Raw genomic sequence first — 15,327 nt, 5'->3', positions numbered from 1 at the left:
AAAAATGTTATTACCTTTAAAGAGCTTCTTTAACTTTTAAATCTTCATTAGGATTTTCTTTGTATGTGAGCTGATCACAGCTAACAAGTTACTTAGTTCAGTCAAATTGCATTGAGACATTTGTTCTTACTTTGGTCACAGCACTAAGTAAACAGAAAAGTTGTATTATTTTTGTGTATGCCTGACATTAGTTATTCAGAAATTCATATTCATAGTTTAAAAAAAGATGATTGCTTCATTGGTTAACGGAATAACTATTTGTCTTAATATTTTAATTTTTGTAGGGATTAATGCCTTACATATTAATTATGCCCTCTTTAGTTATTTGAAACCCTGACTTCATTGGGAATTGAGTCTAATTGTCAGAATTTCTTTGTTGCCAACTCTTTATATAGCAGTCTTGTGTGCTCATTTGTAAGCAAGGATCAAGATGCTTTGTTTAGACCTCTCAAAATCATATGAAAACGTCTAAATATACATTATTTTGATCAAAAAGTAATTTTCCCTAAGCAGTGCATTTAGAGTAATGATGCCAGGACATACATTAACTCCCTATGTTGTGACCATTGTAGTGAGCACAGCTTAGGGGTTTGTTTTTTTAGGTCTGAGGACTGCTAAATATGGTCAGGACCAGTGTTACTTCCTGGTACTCTGCCTACAGCTAGTTAGTAAGAGTCTAGATCATATTAAATAAGGGAAGAAACAAGAGTCTGGGACTTTCTGGTTAAAAGACCATAATTGTGTGATTTTTTTTTTTTCAGGTGGCCTTCTGATAGCATCTGCTCATTTTGGTGCATATGTATGTGGGACAGACATAGACTACAATACAGTTCATGGCCTAGGTGAGTAGAGGTTCTAGACAGTGTTACAGTCTTTGTTCTTGTACCAAATGTGCCTTTAAAATAATTAAACAGGTTTATGTGGTATTATACATCTATCTTTAGTGTTAAGATACAGAGTTGTGGTAGAATGTAGTTTTACTTATTACAAACAGTAAGATTTCATTGGTAATCGGCTTTTTATGAAGTGATCCAGTATATACAGAGTGATCTCCTGGGTAACACAAAGATGAATAAGAAAAAGCTCTCCCCTCAGAGGTTTTCATGGTTTTAGTAAGAGAGACTTTTTTTCTCTTTATTTCATAGTAAGATTTTTAAAAAGTTGTCAAACTACAAGGCTATGAACTTTAGGGTTGGGGAAGGAGTAGGAGAGGGACTAGCCATTTTATTTATTTTTTAGGGAGAGGGCACAATGAGAGAGGGAAAGAGAGAGGGGAGAGATAGAGAAGCAGAGCTCACTCTAAGTGGGGCTCTTGCTCACCTAAAGTGGAGCTCAAGCTAATCTGATGTGGGACTTGAACTGATGAGCCATGAGATCATGACCTAAGCCGAAGTCAGATGCTTAACTGACTGAGCCACCCAGGCGCCCAAAACTAGCCATTTTCTAGTCAGCATGTCCATATTAATAAAACATACAGTGTTTATTTAAAGATTGTCACCATTTTTATTCAGTAATCATGTTATGTGAAGACTAGATTAATTGCTAGTCCTTGAGTACTATATCGTTTTTTATTTCATAACCAACCAAAATATCTTTGAAACAGTTAAGGTGACAGTAACTTAGAAGATTCTGAATTAGATTGAGGTTAACTTGAGATGAATGTTTGCTTGCTTTTGACGTAATTTTGAAAATTATTTTGAAATCTAGACACTTTGCTAATGATGGGATTGGATGGAATTGAATCAAACTGGAAAAAGTATTTCCATATACCTGAGTGGTACTAAAAATGTCAAGTTTCACTGATGATTTTGAAATTCTATTTATGTTGGTATTCCATTATTATAACTAGAATCAACCCTTGAACACCCTTTTTCTGTTTGTCACCCAGTTATTCTCAAGTTATTATATAAGTACGAGTTTATCATACTACTTTTTTATTCTGAAACAATTTGACATATTGTGCTTGATGAGCAGTTTTTTTTTTTTCCTAACTTGACTGTAAGGAATTTAGTATATTTATCATAAGGAAAATTGGTTATATTGTATCAAGTTCAACTAAATGGGCTATCCAGAAAAAGATATTCTTGGTAATATGTTAGAGTAGACAGAGTACTAAGAATTATTCCAGTTAGCTTTTAGTAGAAGCAATATGTTTGCTTTAAGGGGATTGTCCTATATAATTTATTAGAATTCTTATTTATGAAAGTTAGGTTTGAAAGTTATGTTATAGCCTTTCAGTTTGCTTGTGTAGAATACTGACTGAGGTTGACTTTTCTCAGAGCTGATCCAAGATGGCTGATAAATATGCCCTCTGTTTCTTTTGCTTATAATCTGTGCACTTTCAAATATTCTCAAATTTCTGCTATTTTCAAAATACAAGACCTTTTCTATCAGTCCTCTAGGAGCCCTCTAGCTGCCCGCTTGTTTTCCTCTTCCTTTTGCCAAATCACATCTTGAAAACTAGTGTTTATTTGCTGTCTCTTTTTCTTTACCTCTTACTGTCTTCTGCCCAGTATTTTCTAACTTCTATGCCTGCTGAAATCTCTTAGTAGGACCACAAATCTACAGCATTTAGCAGTGTTGACCTTTGTAAAGCCTCCCTTGGTTTCCTAGACAGTGATCTCCTCAGGTGATACTTGCTTGACTGTTCCGTCTCTGGCTCCTTAGGGCCCTGCAGTTTTCTCTGACCTGTGTTAACATGTTGCTTTTCTCAAGGCATCTCTCTTTGACCACTTCTCCTCTCACCATGCATGTTATTCAGAGTCATGTCATTCTTCTCCTTTTGATTTTTAAGTTTTGTTTTTATTGTGAAGTAGATCAAGATGCAGAAGAGTGTATAAAAATAGAATAACTACAGAACGGACACATAACTGCCACCCAGGTTAATAAAAAAATGTCGTTCGCTCTTACTGATTTAACTTTTAAGTGCATGTATTCTGGCCTATACCCACTAAATAGCTCTTTCTGACAAGCAAGATTGATACATCTCAAGTGACTCTCATTTTCTCCCTTAAGCTAGTTTTTCCTCTTGGTTTCTCTGATCTTAATCAATGCTGTCATCATCCACTTGTGTCTCTTAAGCCAGAACTTTGAACTTCTTCCTTCAACCCCCACTTTAACTTTTCTTCTGTAATGTCTCCATTTTGCTTCCTCTCTCCCTGGTCCTAGAGCTCCTGTATTTCCCAAGTTAACTGTCTTCATTTCTTTTTCATATATCTGATTCACCACTATTTCTACATGGCGCTATTTGCTCCTGCAGGAAAGGGATCATGTTCTATCCAGCTCTGTATCTTACTTGTACATGCTTTGAGTTTGGTAACTATTGAATGAGTGTTTTAAGGCGGTTTTGCTTGAAAGGTGACAGAACAAGATCAAGCAGACAGTACATTTTACTCTTCAAAATCTTATTTGTAGTAAGTGGAAATAAAAATAACTGTTTTTGTAAATAAAATTACAATTTTAAATGAAAGTGTGTGTTATTGTAAATATAGGTGTAAAGGAGTTAAAAGTTACATCTAGCTAGACAACAAGAAATAAGAATGCTTTATTTGATTTAGTAGTTTCTGTATTCCTTTTTCTTTCCCTTCAGGAAAGGCTAGTAGGAAAAACCAGAAATGGAGAGGACCAGATGAAAACATTAGGGCAAATCTTCGGCAATATGGTTTAGAGAAGTATTACCTTGATGTCCTGGTTTCAGATGCATCTAAACCTTCCTGGAGGAAGGGCACATATTTTGATGCAATCATCACTGATCGTAAGTTTATTTTTATACAAAAGTAGGAGTAGAATTAATTCCCTAAAGTCATTTACACTTAAAATACAAAATTTGTCAACATACATGAAAATGTCAGCCTTGTACTAATCTCCCCACCCTAACGTCTTCACATTTCATTATTTTTCCCTCTGGAACAATAATATCCAGTCTAGTGTCAGGTATTGCATTTGGTAATCTCTTTTAGGCCTCTTTTAGTTTGTCATGCTTTCACAGCCTTTCTCTTTTATGACACTGACATTTTTGAAGAACACAGTGGTTTGCTGTCCCTCCAAGTGTTTTAAGTAGAATGTTTCTCATCTTGTGCATTCTTGGCTGGAATAGTTTTAGGCAGCAGTGCATTCCTTGAATGTCTAGAGACCCATAATGTCCATCTTTGCCTCATTGGTGATTAGGTGACTTTTGACTATCCACGTTATGTGTTTTCTGTCTAGCCCCATATGGTATCAGAGAATCTACAAGAAGAACAGGCTCTCAGAAGGAAATACCAAAGGGGATAGAAAAATGGTAAGTGAAAGTTAAATGTGATTTGTTACTATTTTGAGAAGAGCATGTTTTTCTTTTTAATTAGCTTAGTTTAAGCCTTAAGTCTTTTAATTAATTTTGAAATTTTGTTTTCTTTTTCTAGTCCGGAAAGCCATGTTCCTGTTTCCCTGAGTTATCATCTGAGTGATATGTTTTTTGACCTGTTAAACTTTGCAGCGGAAACCCTTGTATTAGGTGGAAGATTAGTCTATTGGCTACCAGTGTACACACCAGAGTATGTAATGTTAAATAATTTTATATTTAATTTCACTTTTGTTATGATATGTGTATATCTAGCACATATGTTCCCCTATTTCTAATTGTATTCAGGGTAGATATCTTTGTGTTTAGTGTTTATAATAGTTTTTGTTTATCTACATATGTATATAAAACTGGCCCTTTTCACTTATTGATTGAATTGCTTTGACCTTTTTATTTTATACCAAAAGTTGGCAAGCTATATAGCCTGTGGGCCAGATGTGGTCCTCAGCCTGTTTTTGTAAGGCACGTGAGCTAAGATACGTTCTTAAAGAGTTGTTAAAAAAGAAAAAAAACAACAAAGAAAAACATGTGACAGAAACATATGTGGTCCACAAAGGCTAAAGTATTTATTGTCTGGCCCTTTAGAGGAAAAGTTTGCCAACCCCTTTTTTATACCATCCTTATTAACTCAGTGTCTGATATATTGTAGCTGTTCAGTAACTGTTTTGCCAGGCCACAAACATAGGTAATTTTTTTAAAAAATATTTTTATAGTTTATTTATTTTTGAAACAGAGAGAGACAGAGCATGAGTAGGGGAGAGGCAGAGAGAGAGGAAGGCACAGAATCCGAAATAGGCTCCAGGCTCTTAGCTGTCTGCACAGAACCTGATGCGGGGCTTGAACCCACAAACCGTGAGATCATGACCTAAGCTGAAGTCAGACACTCAACCAACTGAGCCACCCAGGTGCCCCACAAACATAGGTAATTTTTAACAGCTTAGTTCAGTGATTCATCTATACTAGCTAGCTTTAAGTATATATTGGCTATTATGATCACCTTAAATGCAATATATATATATTTTTTAATTAGCACATGCAAGCATGGGAGAGGGGCAGAGGGAGAGAGAGAGAGAAATCTTATTTTTTTAATGTTTATTTACTTATTTATTTTGAGAGAGAGTGAGTGAGGCAGAGAGAGAGGGGCAGAGAGAGAAACAGAGAATCCCAATCAGGCTCCATGCTGTCAGAGTAGAGCCTGACACAGAGCTTGATCCCACAAACTGTGAGATCATGACCTGAATTGAAATCATGAGTCAGATGCTTAACCAACTGAGCACCCAGGTGCCCCAAGACAGAATCTTAAGCAGGCTTCATGCTTAGTGAGGAGCCCAGTGCAGGGCTCAGTCCCACAACCCTGGGATCATGACCTGAGCTGAAATCAAGAGTTGGATGCTTGACCGACTGAGCTACCCAGTCTCCCTAAAATAAATCTTTTTATTTTAATGTTTTGTTTTTCACATGCACACATGGGTAGGGAGGAAAAGAGAGAGAGGGGGACAGATGATCCAAGCCCAGTAGTGAGCCCAGTATGGGGCTTAGACTCACAAACTGTGAGATCATGACCTGAGCTGAAGTCAGATGCTCAAACGAGTGAGCCACCCAGGCACAACCTCTTTTTTGAAAGCTAATACCAAAATAAAAGTTGTGGATATATTTAAAGCACTGATTATGTTCAACATTATTGGCTTGGGTTTTATTATTCAGTAATTATTAATTATACACAGCTGTGTATAACAACAATGAAACAGAAGATGTCTTGAATAAGACAGGATCTTTAGATTTGAAAGATTAGAATTAGTCTCAAAATTTGTTGGTTTCTTCAGTCTGCCATAGAATCATTTTCAAAAAATTATTTAGTTCCTCTATCTACTTTACATAATTATACAGAAAGCATTTTAGAACAATTGTTCACTTTTTGTCTTTTCAAAATGAGGATGGTCCTTCAGCTGTTGGAAACCGTGTTGGTTTTTGTTCTATAAAAGTTGTTTTGGAAGTTACCATGGCCTAACCTTAGTCATGCATTTGTGTATCAGCTGATAAGACTGCACACATTCATGCCCAGACTTCTTAACACTGGCCAGTAATAATCTCATTTAATCCTTTCATTTTAGAAATAAGGAAAATTACTTCCAAGGAATGAAGTGACTTCTCTAAAGTTAATAGCTGGCTAACTACTTGGTTTCCTTATTCCCAGGGCTGTATTCACTTAATTTAACAGTTTACCAGATCTCAGGTGCCTAATGTGTGGGATAATAGATGGGGTTTTATTAATATTTTCAGAGAAGAGAACATGTGTTTTTCTATACACAAGTGGTTCCTGCTTTAGATAAGCTGAATTCCAGCAGCAGGCTTGCTGTTTTAATTCAAGTTTTAGGGCTAGATTAAAAAAAAAAATTTATTTTGAGATAATTTCAGACTTAGATAAAAGTGTCAAATGTAGTGCAAAAAATACCCCTCATCCAGATTTCCCAGCCATTAATGTCACCTACTGTATCTTGTTTTCTCATTCATTACATAATTACATACCCATTGTCATTCACCTTTTTCAAACTAATTAAGAAGTTGCAGATAATCCCCCATCACTTGTATTTCTCAGAAGCCAGAACATTCTTCCCAAACCACAGTCAACCCTCCAGGTTTGGAAATCATTATTGATAACACTGTTGTTAAGTACATGGACCTTATTCACATTTTACCAGTTGCAGTTCCATCTGAGAAAATGTGCTCCATTAACCCATCATGTCATTCTCCTCCAGTCTGGAACATGTTCCCCTTCTTTTCTTTTGTGTCCTTGACAGTTTTATAGAGTATACAGCTTATATTCTAAAGGTGGACCCTCAACCAAGGTCCATCTAATGTTTTTTTTTAATGACCAGATTCAGGTAATACTCTTGGTAGGAATACTATAAAAATTATACTGTGTCTTTCATGAATTGTATCATGGGCCACACAGAGTTAACTGGTACTAGAAATCTTAAACTTCATCATCTAGTCCTATTCTCTGTGAGGTTTCTCCACTGTGAGCCATCATTTTCTCCTTTGATTAGTAGTTCATCGGGGGAGATAGCCCAGTATTACATCACTATCTTGTTGATCCAGTCACTATTCACATTGACAGCTCCATTGTTGACAGCCACCACAATGATGACTTTTCTGTTCCATCCTTCCTTCTGCATTTCTAAGTTGGCATTCTGTAAGGAAGAATTTCTCTTCCCCCAATTGCTTACTAATTCATTAATTTATATTTTTATGGAGTCATGAGTGCTTATATTATTCATTGGGTTATAATTTATTACTGTCATTATTTTGTTGCTCAAATTGTCTCAGATTTGATCAGTGGGAATCACTTTGAGGTGGTTCCTCTGTCCTTTTGAAATATTCCCATTAGTTTTTGGGTACTTCTTATTTTCTGGCATTTCTAACTGCCCATTATTTTGTAGTTTTGTATTTAATTATAATTGAAGTTGAATGTGCTAAAGAATATCTTTTGTAGTTCTTTTCTTTCTTTCTTTCTCTTTATACAAAATTAAATTGGAGGTACTTTTAAGTATTTTTAATATTTCTAAAGACCTTACAAAATGGACACTGGGTATTTTTTTCAGTGACTTCTCAATTTTAATAATTTTCAACAATGGGAAATTTCCAAATGCATATAACTAAAGGGATATTTTAGAATTAGAAAAGGGATACATGATTTTATCACTTTTTTTTTTTGCCTTAGATATTTATCAAGGGAAAGCTTTCATCTAGGTATGTGTCTAATGCACACATGGTAAAATTACTATGTTATTTACTTCCCTAACTTCATCTCTCAAGAAAGTTATGTCCATGTCCCCTGATGTTCATAACTAGGCTTCTGTTGTTTTAGCCTCCCTGTACTTTTTATTTGCATTTATTTTATGCAGAATTTACTCCTGGGCCATAAGTTTTTATTTCTTCAGTTTCTTTTATATTTTTTTAATGTTTATTCATTTTTGAGAGACAGAGAGAGACAGAGTGCAAGCAAGGATGGGGCAGAGAGAGAGAGAGGGAGACACAGAATCTGAAGCAGGCTCCAGCCTGTCAGCACAGAGCCTGACACAGGGCTCGAACCCACAAACCTGAGATCATGACCTGAGCCAAAGTCAGTCGTTTAACCAACTGAGCCACCCAAGCACCCCTTCTTCAGTTTCTTCTGGGATATCTTTTTCTTCTGTGCAATCTCCTCTTCTGGTTTAGGAACAGTCAGTTCTTTTTCAGTAAGAATCATCTCACTGAATTGAGATCATATCACTGAAGTGTGTCAGGGAGAGCTCATCTATGGGTTAATCCCACCAGGGGCCCCATAAGTTCTACACCGCATCTTGGGGGCTTTGTTCACTTAGATATGCTCAATGACCAGAAAATCTACATATAAACCCTTAAATTCAGCATTACTCTCTGCATTAAAAAAAAAATTATGTTTTATTTATTTCTGAGAGAGAGACAGCATGAGCAGGGGAGGGTCAGAGAGAGAGGAAGACACAGAATCTGAAACAGGCTCCAGGCTCTGAGCTGTCAGCACAGAGCCTGACGTGGGTCTTGAACCCACGAACCGTGAGATCATGACCTGAGCCAAAGTTGGACGATTAACCGACTGAGCCACCCAAGCGTCCCTACTTCCTGCATTTTTAATCATCTGCAGTAAAAATTCAGCTCTCTTTTTGGGCCATTGACTCTGTGCAGCCCACCCTCTGGCCTGGGCACACCTACCACCTCCACCGTTGTGGCAGTGCTGTGGCACACATTGCTCTTGCAAAGTGGCATCCTTCAGATACTTGGTGACTTTTCAGATATGCACACCCTTGATTGCCTGGGCAGTTTCACACGTGTTCTTAAAGTGAACATGATGATTTGAACCTCTTGATTTGCATGATTTTGTAGGGTGTTTTTGGGTCAAGTGAGTAGAAAATCATTTTCAGAAATCATCTCAGGCCTCTTCTGGGAAGAGGAAGATCTTCCCTTTAGCCTAATGTGACCTTACTAACGAAATATTAATTATTATTACTGTTAACTTATTAATGAACTTAGTTTGTCTTGTGTTAGAAAATGAATTATTTTTACTTCTGTATTATGTGTCATCCAAAATCTTTGTTCTTTTTAAATAAAACAATATTATGATGAATTTAAGACTAAAATCATCTATAAAAGTTTGAAATAATGTTCTTGGTTCCAAATTAAATAATTTAAAATTAGTTTGGTTATATTGTATTGAAATTATAGCTTTTTAAGAATTAAAGATTTCATTTAAAATACATTAGCACAGCTTAATTTTAAAATGTGTTTTTGGTCTATTGAATGCAGGCTTTTAGTCCTACTTCTTTTTTTTTTTTTTTTAATTTTATTTATTTCTAGGAGAGAGAGAGAGAGAGAGAGACAGCGTGAGCAGGGAAGGGTCAGAGAGAAAGGGAGTCACAGACTGAAACAGGCTCCAGGCTCTGAGCTGACAGTCAGCACAGAGCCCGACGCGGGGCTCGAACCCACGAACCGCGAGATCGTGACCTAAGCGAAAGTCGGACGCTTAACCGACTAAGCCACCCAGACGCCCCTAGTCCTACTTCTGAATTCAGTTACTCAGCTAAATTCTGTTACATGATTCAAGTTTAAAAATAATTATTATATATTGTAATCAAGTTCAGGTATTACTCTCTAAACCCAGGGCATTTTGAAAAGTATAAAAATAAAGACATGATAAAAATAAAGTACTACCTTTAGAAGTTAGTTATTTGTGAGGAATTGTCAGAGCTGATGATTGGAAAAGGATTTTCTGTTTGGCAATTTAAACTGCAGTGAAGAAATTGCCACTCAACAAACTTGCTGTATTTCCCTGAGTATGGATTTTCCCCACTCTATTATATCAGATATTTTGCCAGCGTTAGGATGCTCTGTACACTTTGTATCTTTTCACCTTTGTTTATTCTGTTCCCATTGCTTGATAAACCATTTCTTCTTTCCTCAACTGATAAAATTCTAGTAATCTTTAAAGGCCTGGCTTAACTGTCACCATCTCTATGATACTTTTTGAACCCTTCTTAGTAGAATTAATCTTTCATCTGTGCTCTCATAGTAGTTTATTCTTATCACTCCTAGAGACTGACCACATAAAATTACTGGAAACTGTTGGTATTTATGGGTTTATTATTCAAAGTTGCTGCTACTTGCAAGTGACCCTGAAGACTTCTGTCGTTAATATTCACCTAGATGACATAACTTCAACTCACGTGTGTTTGATGTTATAGGAATTGCTAAGCTGCAGAGTACAGGTGTTTGCTCAGGCTTTATGTATCCATATTGTGTCATTTTCTTATTGACATTACACACAGATAACTCTCTTGAGGTGATCATAAACTGCATTTCTTTGTAAAAGATGTCCTTTAATAGAAATCCCACTGCTAACACTTGTGATAAAAATGCCAATAAAGTAAAGAAGCTCAGTAAAGTATGCCCCAATGTAGGATTTGGGGATACATTTTTTTTTTTCCAGTTTTAATGAAGAAATACCTGACATATGTCACTGTATAAGTTTAAGGCATGTAGCATGATGGCTTGATTACACTGGGAATCAACAATAACTCTAGTAAAATGAGTTTTGGAGTGGCTCAGAGCAGTGAAGAAAACATATTTTTCATCTCTTAATTAGGAAACAAGAAAAAGTGATCTCTTGAACTCTTTTCAGTGAGTGCTTTAATCAGTGCAAAATCTGTTTTCAAATGGGAGGTGAAATTCTAGTGACATTTGGAAATAGCTTAAGGTGTGGAGATTCGTAAAGAGACGAGTGTCATGATTTAGGGAAAAGCTAGGGGCCTATACACAGTTTAGTTTTGCTTTTGAAAAAAATAACATAATTTGTATATCATGAAAGTCACCTTTTTACAGTTTACGACTCCATGGTTTTTAGTATCCACAGCGTTGTTTAACCATCACCACTTTCTAATTCCAGAACATTTTTATCACCCCAAGAGAAACCCCATTCACATAAATAGTCACCACTACTTCTGCCCCTGGCAACCACTTATTTATCTCTGTGGACTTGTCTCTTGTGGCTGATTTAGGTTTTAAATAGGGGTATAGTAATAGAAATTAAACAAAGATAACATACCATAAATAGTACATATTAAAGGCCTTAACACTTTGCAAACAGTTTTTTGCAGTATATTGGTATGAAATATATTAGTAAATCTATAGTAAAGAATTTGGGGGGAGGGTGCCTGGGTGGCTCAGTAAGTTAAGTGTCTGACTCTTGATTTTGGTTCAGGTCATAATCTCACGGTTCATGAGATTGAGCCCCGTGTCAGTCTCTGCACTGACAGCATGGAGCCTGTGTTGGATTCTCTCTCTCCCTCTCTGTCTCTCTGACCCTCCCCAGCTCATGTGCACTCTGTCTCCCAAAATAAGTAAATCAACATTAAAAAAAGAATTTTTTGTTAACTGATATTTTCTTAATTCTTAGCATGGTATTTTGGGAGTATACAGCTAAATTGGTTCTAGTATAATAGGGTGTGGTTCGAAACAAGCTTGTTAATGATAATGGTGACCCAAATAATGATCTTTCATTCTTAAACTTAAAGATCAAGTCAAAAAGGCAATATAAAACACATAAATATGTTTTTCTGCTCTTAAGCCAAATGCCAGTGACTTAGTTTCAACAGCTTAGCATCATTCGTGTCATCAGTATTAATTAAAATTGTACTGGTTTTGTACTTTTGATTTGTAACTTTGGCTTTATAGCTAATAAGGGATGTAAGCATATGGACTTTATATCTAACTTATGCTTATACATCTTTAAGTTATATTTTAATAAGGATACTTTAACTCTGTCAGGAAATGATTTTATTTCCTTTAAAAAAAGGTACATAACTAAGTTTGACAAATATTATTTCAGACATCTACACACCCTGCTTTTTCAAGCTTACGGTCAAGGCTATATATTTTTCCTGTTAACCATGGTGTAGGATATATTTCTTTATATCATAAATGCTTTGTATGAAGACTACAAATTTGATATCAACTAATCTTATGAGAAATACAACATTTCTGACTATATAGTGAACTTTAGAGAATTGTTAGGTCAGGCAAAATCTGAAATGGTCATTACCTACTGGAAAGCCCAAAGGAAGGATGCAGAAAATGACTTCAAGGGAATTCCTTCCACTGATAATACAGTGAAGTGCATTATGAATGTTGCTTTGTAAGTGGGTGATGATGGTTTTGAGCATGTGGTTGACGTAATGAGGGAGAGCTCACTGAAGGTCAGAGGGACTAGAGAAGTCAGTAAAAGAGTGGTAGTGAAGACCATGTTGACACATTGGAAAGGGCTAGCTGGATGGTGATCCTTTAATAGGAAGTGCTAATTGGCACCTTTCCTACTTTGGACCAGAACATGAAAATTTCCCATATAATAAATGTTTACAGAGGCTATCTAGAAAGGTATAAAGATTTGCCAAGGAAAAATAAAAACTAGGTATCACAGTGTTCTTAATGGTACCCATACCGAGTGAGTGCCTCCCCTGCTGTTCTTCACCATTCTCCCTTGGCTGTTTCCCCCTCATCTGCCACCTGTTTCTTCTGCCAAGAGTGATGCCAACAACCTGTCAGTTGTCAGGTTTAGAAATACTGCATCCTGACTGCCCTGCTTTCTAGGTGTCATCAACTCCATACACATAGTACCTGGGCTGCATAGCAGCAGTCACCATGCTCATTATCGTGGCTTTGATTGTATTCTATGGTTAAGGTGACCATGTAGTGCTTATTTTATTGCTAGTTTATTTGAATAATCCTATAAATGAATTTTCCTGTATTTACAAATTTAATAGAGATCTCAAGATGCCATTAAAATTTTGTAGGGGCACTTCATTAAATAGGGAAAATATATGCCGTGTAGACTTTATTCTTTGGGAATTCATAAAAATCTCCAGATGAATCAGTCCCTCATGAATATCAAGGAATTATTACAGAATATATTTCTGTCTTATGTGCTCTTGTGGGACCCTTTAGGGTGGAATCTTTGTCTTGTTAATGTTAAATTGTTAAATGCTTGGTGTTCTTCTGTAAAACATTCTTGCATTCTCTCTTATTCTCAGTCCACAGGTTAAAAAAAAATTAAACTACTTTTTTTCTTGGATGTGGTAATATTAAAGTACCTTTTAAAAAGTTTTGTTATGGATTATATAGTCAGTATATGTAAAATAAAATGGTCGAGCATGGAGTGGGAGGATGTCCATACCACACTAGATAAGCCCATGACGATCCTGTGTGGGGTGAGCATGTGAGTGTTCCTAAAAGTCAGCTGTTCTTTCCTCAGATACACTGAGGAGATGGTCCCCTGGCACCCTTGCCTGCAACTCATTAGCAACTGTGAGCAGAAGCTTTCCAGTCACACATCAAGGCGCTTGATAACCATGGAGAAGGTGAAGACATTTGAGGTGAATTATCTTACTGTTTTTTGGATAAATTCTGGAAGAATCCAAAGGAGATTTTTCTAGTTTTCCTGTAATGGAGTTTGAAGTTCAGGAGTTTTGCAATATTTGGTGGGATTTACAGGGAAAGGATTGGATATAGAAGTTAAATAGCAGAATAGAAATAGAAGTTAACTTTAACTCATCTTTGTCACGAATGCAGCTAAACAAAGAAAAACAGCACACTTAATTAAACAACTATTGTCTAATTGGCAATCTACTAGTTACTGTTTTTCCTACAAAGCAGACCTACTTGATTGCAGACTATTCTGCAAAGAAAATGTCACTTTATATAATAGAAAAAGTAATTTTCTCTCATCTGTTAGGACTCAATGAATGTGCTCTCTCTGACACACAAACACACACACACACAATTTTTGAGAACAAAACATCTGTTATTTCATATCCAGATCAGAACTGATATGAACAGTGCCTCATAATGAAGCTTAATTAAATCTACAGAATGCTCCTTCAGCTGTACTTATCTGGATTGACAACCACAGCTTTCCCAAATTCACTAACCTTGAGTGAGCCCCATCTTTATTTTTGATCTGTACGAAAAGCAGGAAAAAACAGTGTTAATGCCCGAAGACTTTGTCATACTCACCTCTACTCTGCATTTGAACTTTTTAATCTGATTTACAGCTTATGCACTCATTCACAGCAGTGAAAACTAATATTTGTACAGTGCTTTTTGGATATATTATGATAGACTTCTTGTTTTTGTCCTTTGTCATTTTAATTTCCATTTGCTGTCTATCTCATTTAGACTCTTATTACCGTATGCCTGGTTAGTTCTGGTCTCCTAAATTATCTTTTCCATTTAAAAAAAAAATTTTTTTTTATGTTTTTATTTTCTTTTGAGAGACAGAGACAGAGAGCGAGTGGGGGAGGGGTGCAGAGAGAGAGAGAGACAGAGAGAGACAGAGTCCGAAGCAGGCTCCAGGCTCAGAGCCACTGGCTCAGAGCCGCCAGCACAGAGCCTGACACGGGGCTCAAAACCACAGACTGTGAGATCATGACTTGAGTTTAAGTCGGACGCCCAACCAACTGAGCCACCCAGGCGCCCCATCTTTTCCATTTTTTTCACACCTCTAGCTCTTAATTGTTAAATGACTTCCTAAAACACTGCATTGATTATCTTATTTCTTTATTCAAAATTTTAGTGACTTATTTTAATTACTGAATAAGATTCAATGTGACATAAACTTTCTTCATTAATCAGACTTCAGTACTGGGGCATTTCAGAAAGTAAAGTTGTTTATGTATAGAAATAATTGATTTGTGTTCACTCAGGGATAGGGGTATATGTGGTTATTTACATACATGTATATGTAGAGGTAAGTGTGATATAGTTAATATAAGTGTCTGGTTGTCATTTTTAAAACAACAAGTTTATAATCAAATGATAGATATTCTTGGGGTGGCATCTTGTACTCCTTATATTTATATCATTCCTATTCAGCATATTCTTGAAATTTTTAGATTTACATTTAAAGAGAGACACCTGGGTGG

At 36.1% G+C, this 15,327-nt stretch overlaps 1 protein-coding gene across 2 annotated transcripts in view; it reads left to right on the top strand.

The window, feature by feature from the left end:
* The window catches only part of TRMT11 (tRNA methyltransferase 11 homolog), a 53,339-nt gene that overhangs the window by 19,902 nt on the left and 18,110 nt on the right, over positions 1-15,327 (top strand). For both annotated transcript variants that reach the window (XM_039257349.1, XM_039257350.1), the window contains 5 exons: positions 762-842; positions 3,590-3,754; positions 4,207-4,279; positions 4,401-4,532; positions 13,659-13,779. In XM_039257349.1, the coding sequence (XP_039113280.1) occupies positions 762-842; positions 3,590-3,754; positions 4,207-4,279; positions 4,401-4,532; positions 13,659-13,779 (572 nt within the window). The remainder of the gene's footprint in view (positions 1-761; positions 843-3,589; positions 3,755-4,206; positions 4,280-4,400; positions 4,533-13,658; positions 13,780-15,327) is intronic.

This window comes from Hyaena hyaena, unplaced genomic scaffold (genome assembly GCF_003009895.1).
Source record: "Hyaena hyaena isolate Hyena2069 unplaced genomic scaffold, ASM300989v1 scaffold_613, whole genome shotgun sequence".
Classification (NCBI taxonomy): Eukaryota; Metazoa; Chordata; class Mammalia; order Carnivora; family Hyaenidae; genus Hyaena; species Hyaena hyaena.
The sequence above is the reverse complement of the archived record's forward strand: the minus strand, read 5'-3'. Positions and strand labels throughout refer to the sequence as shown.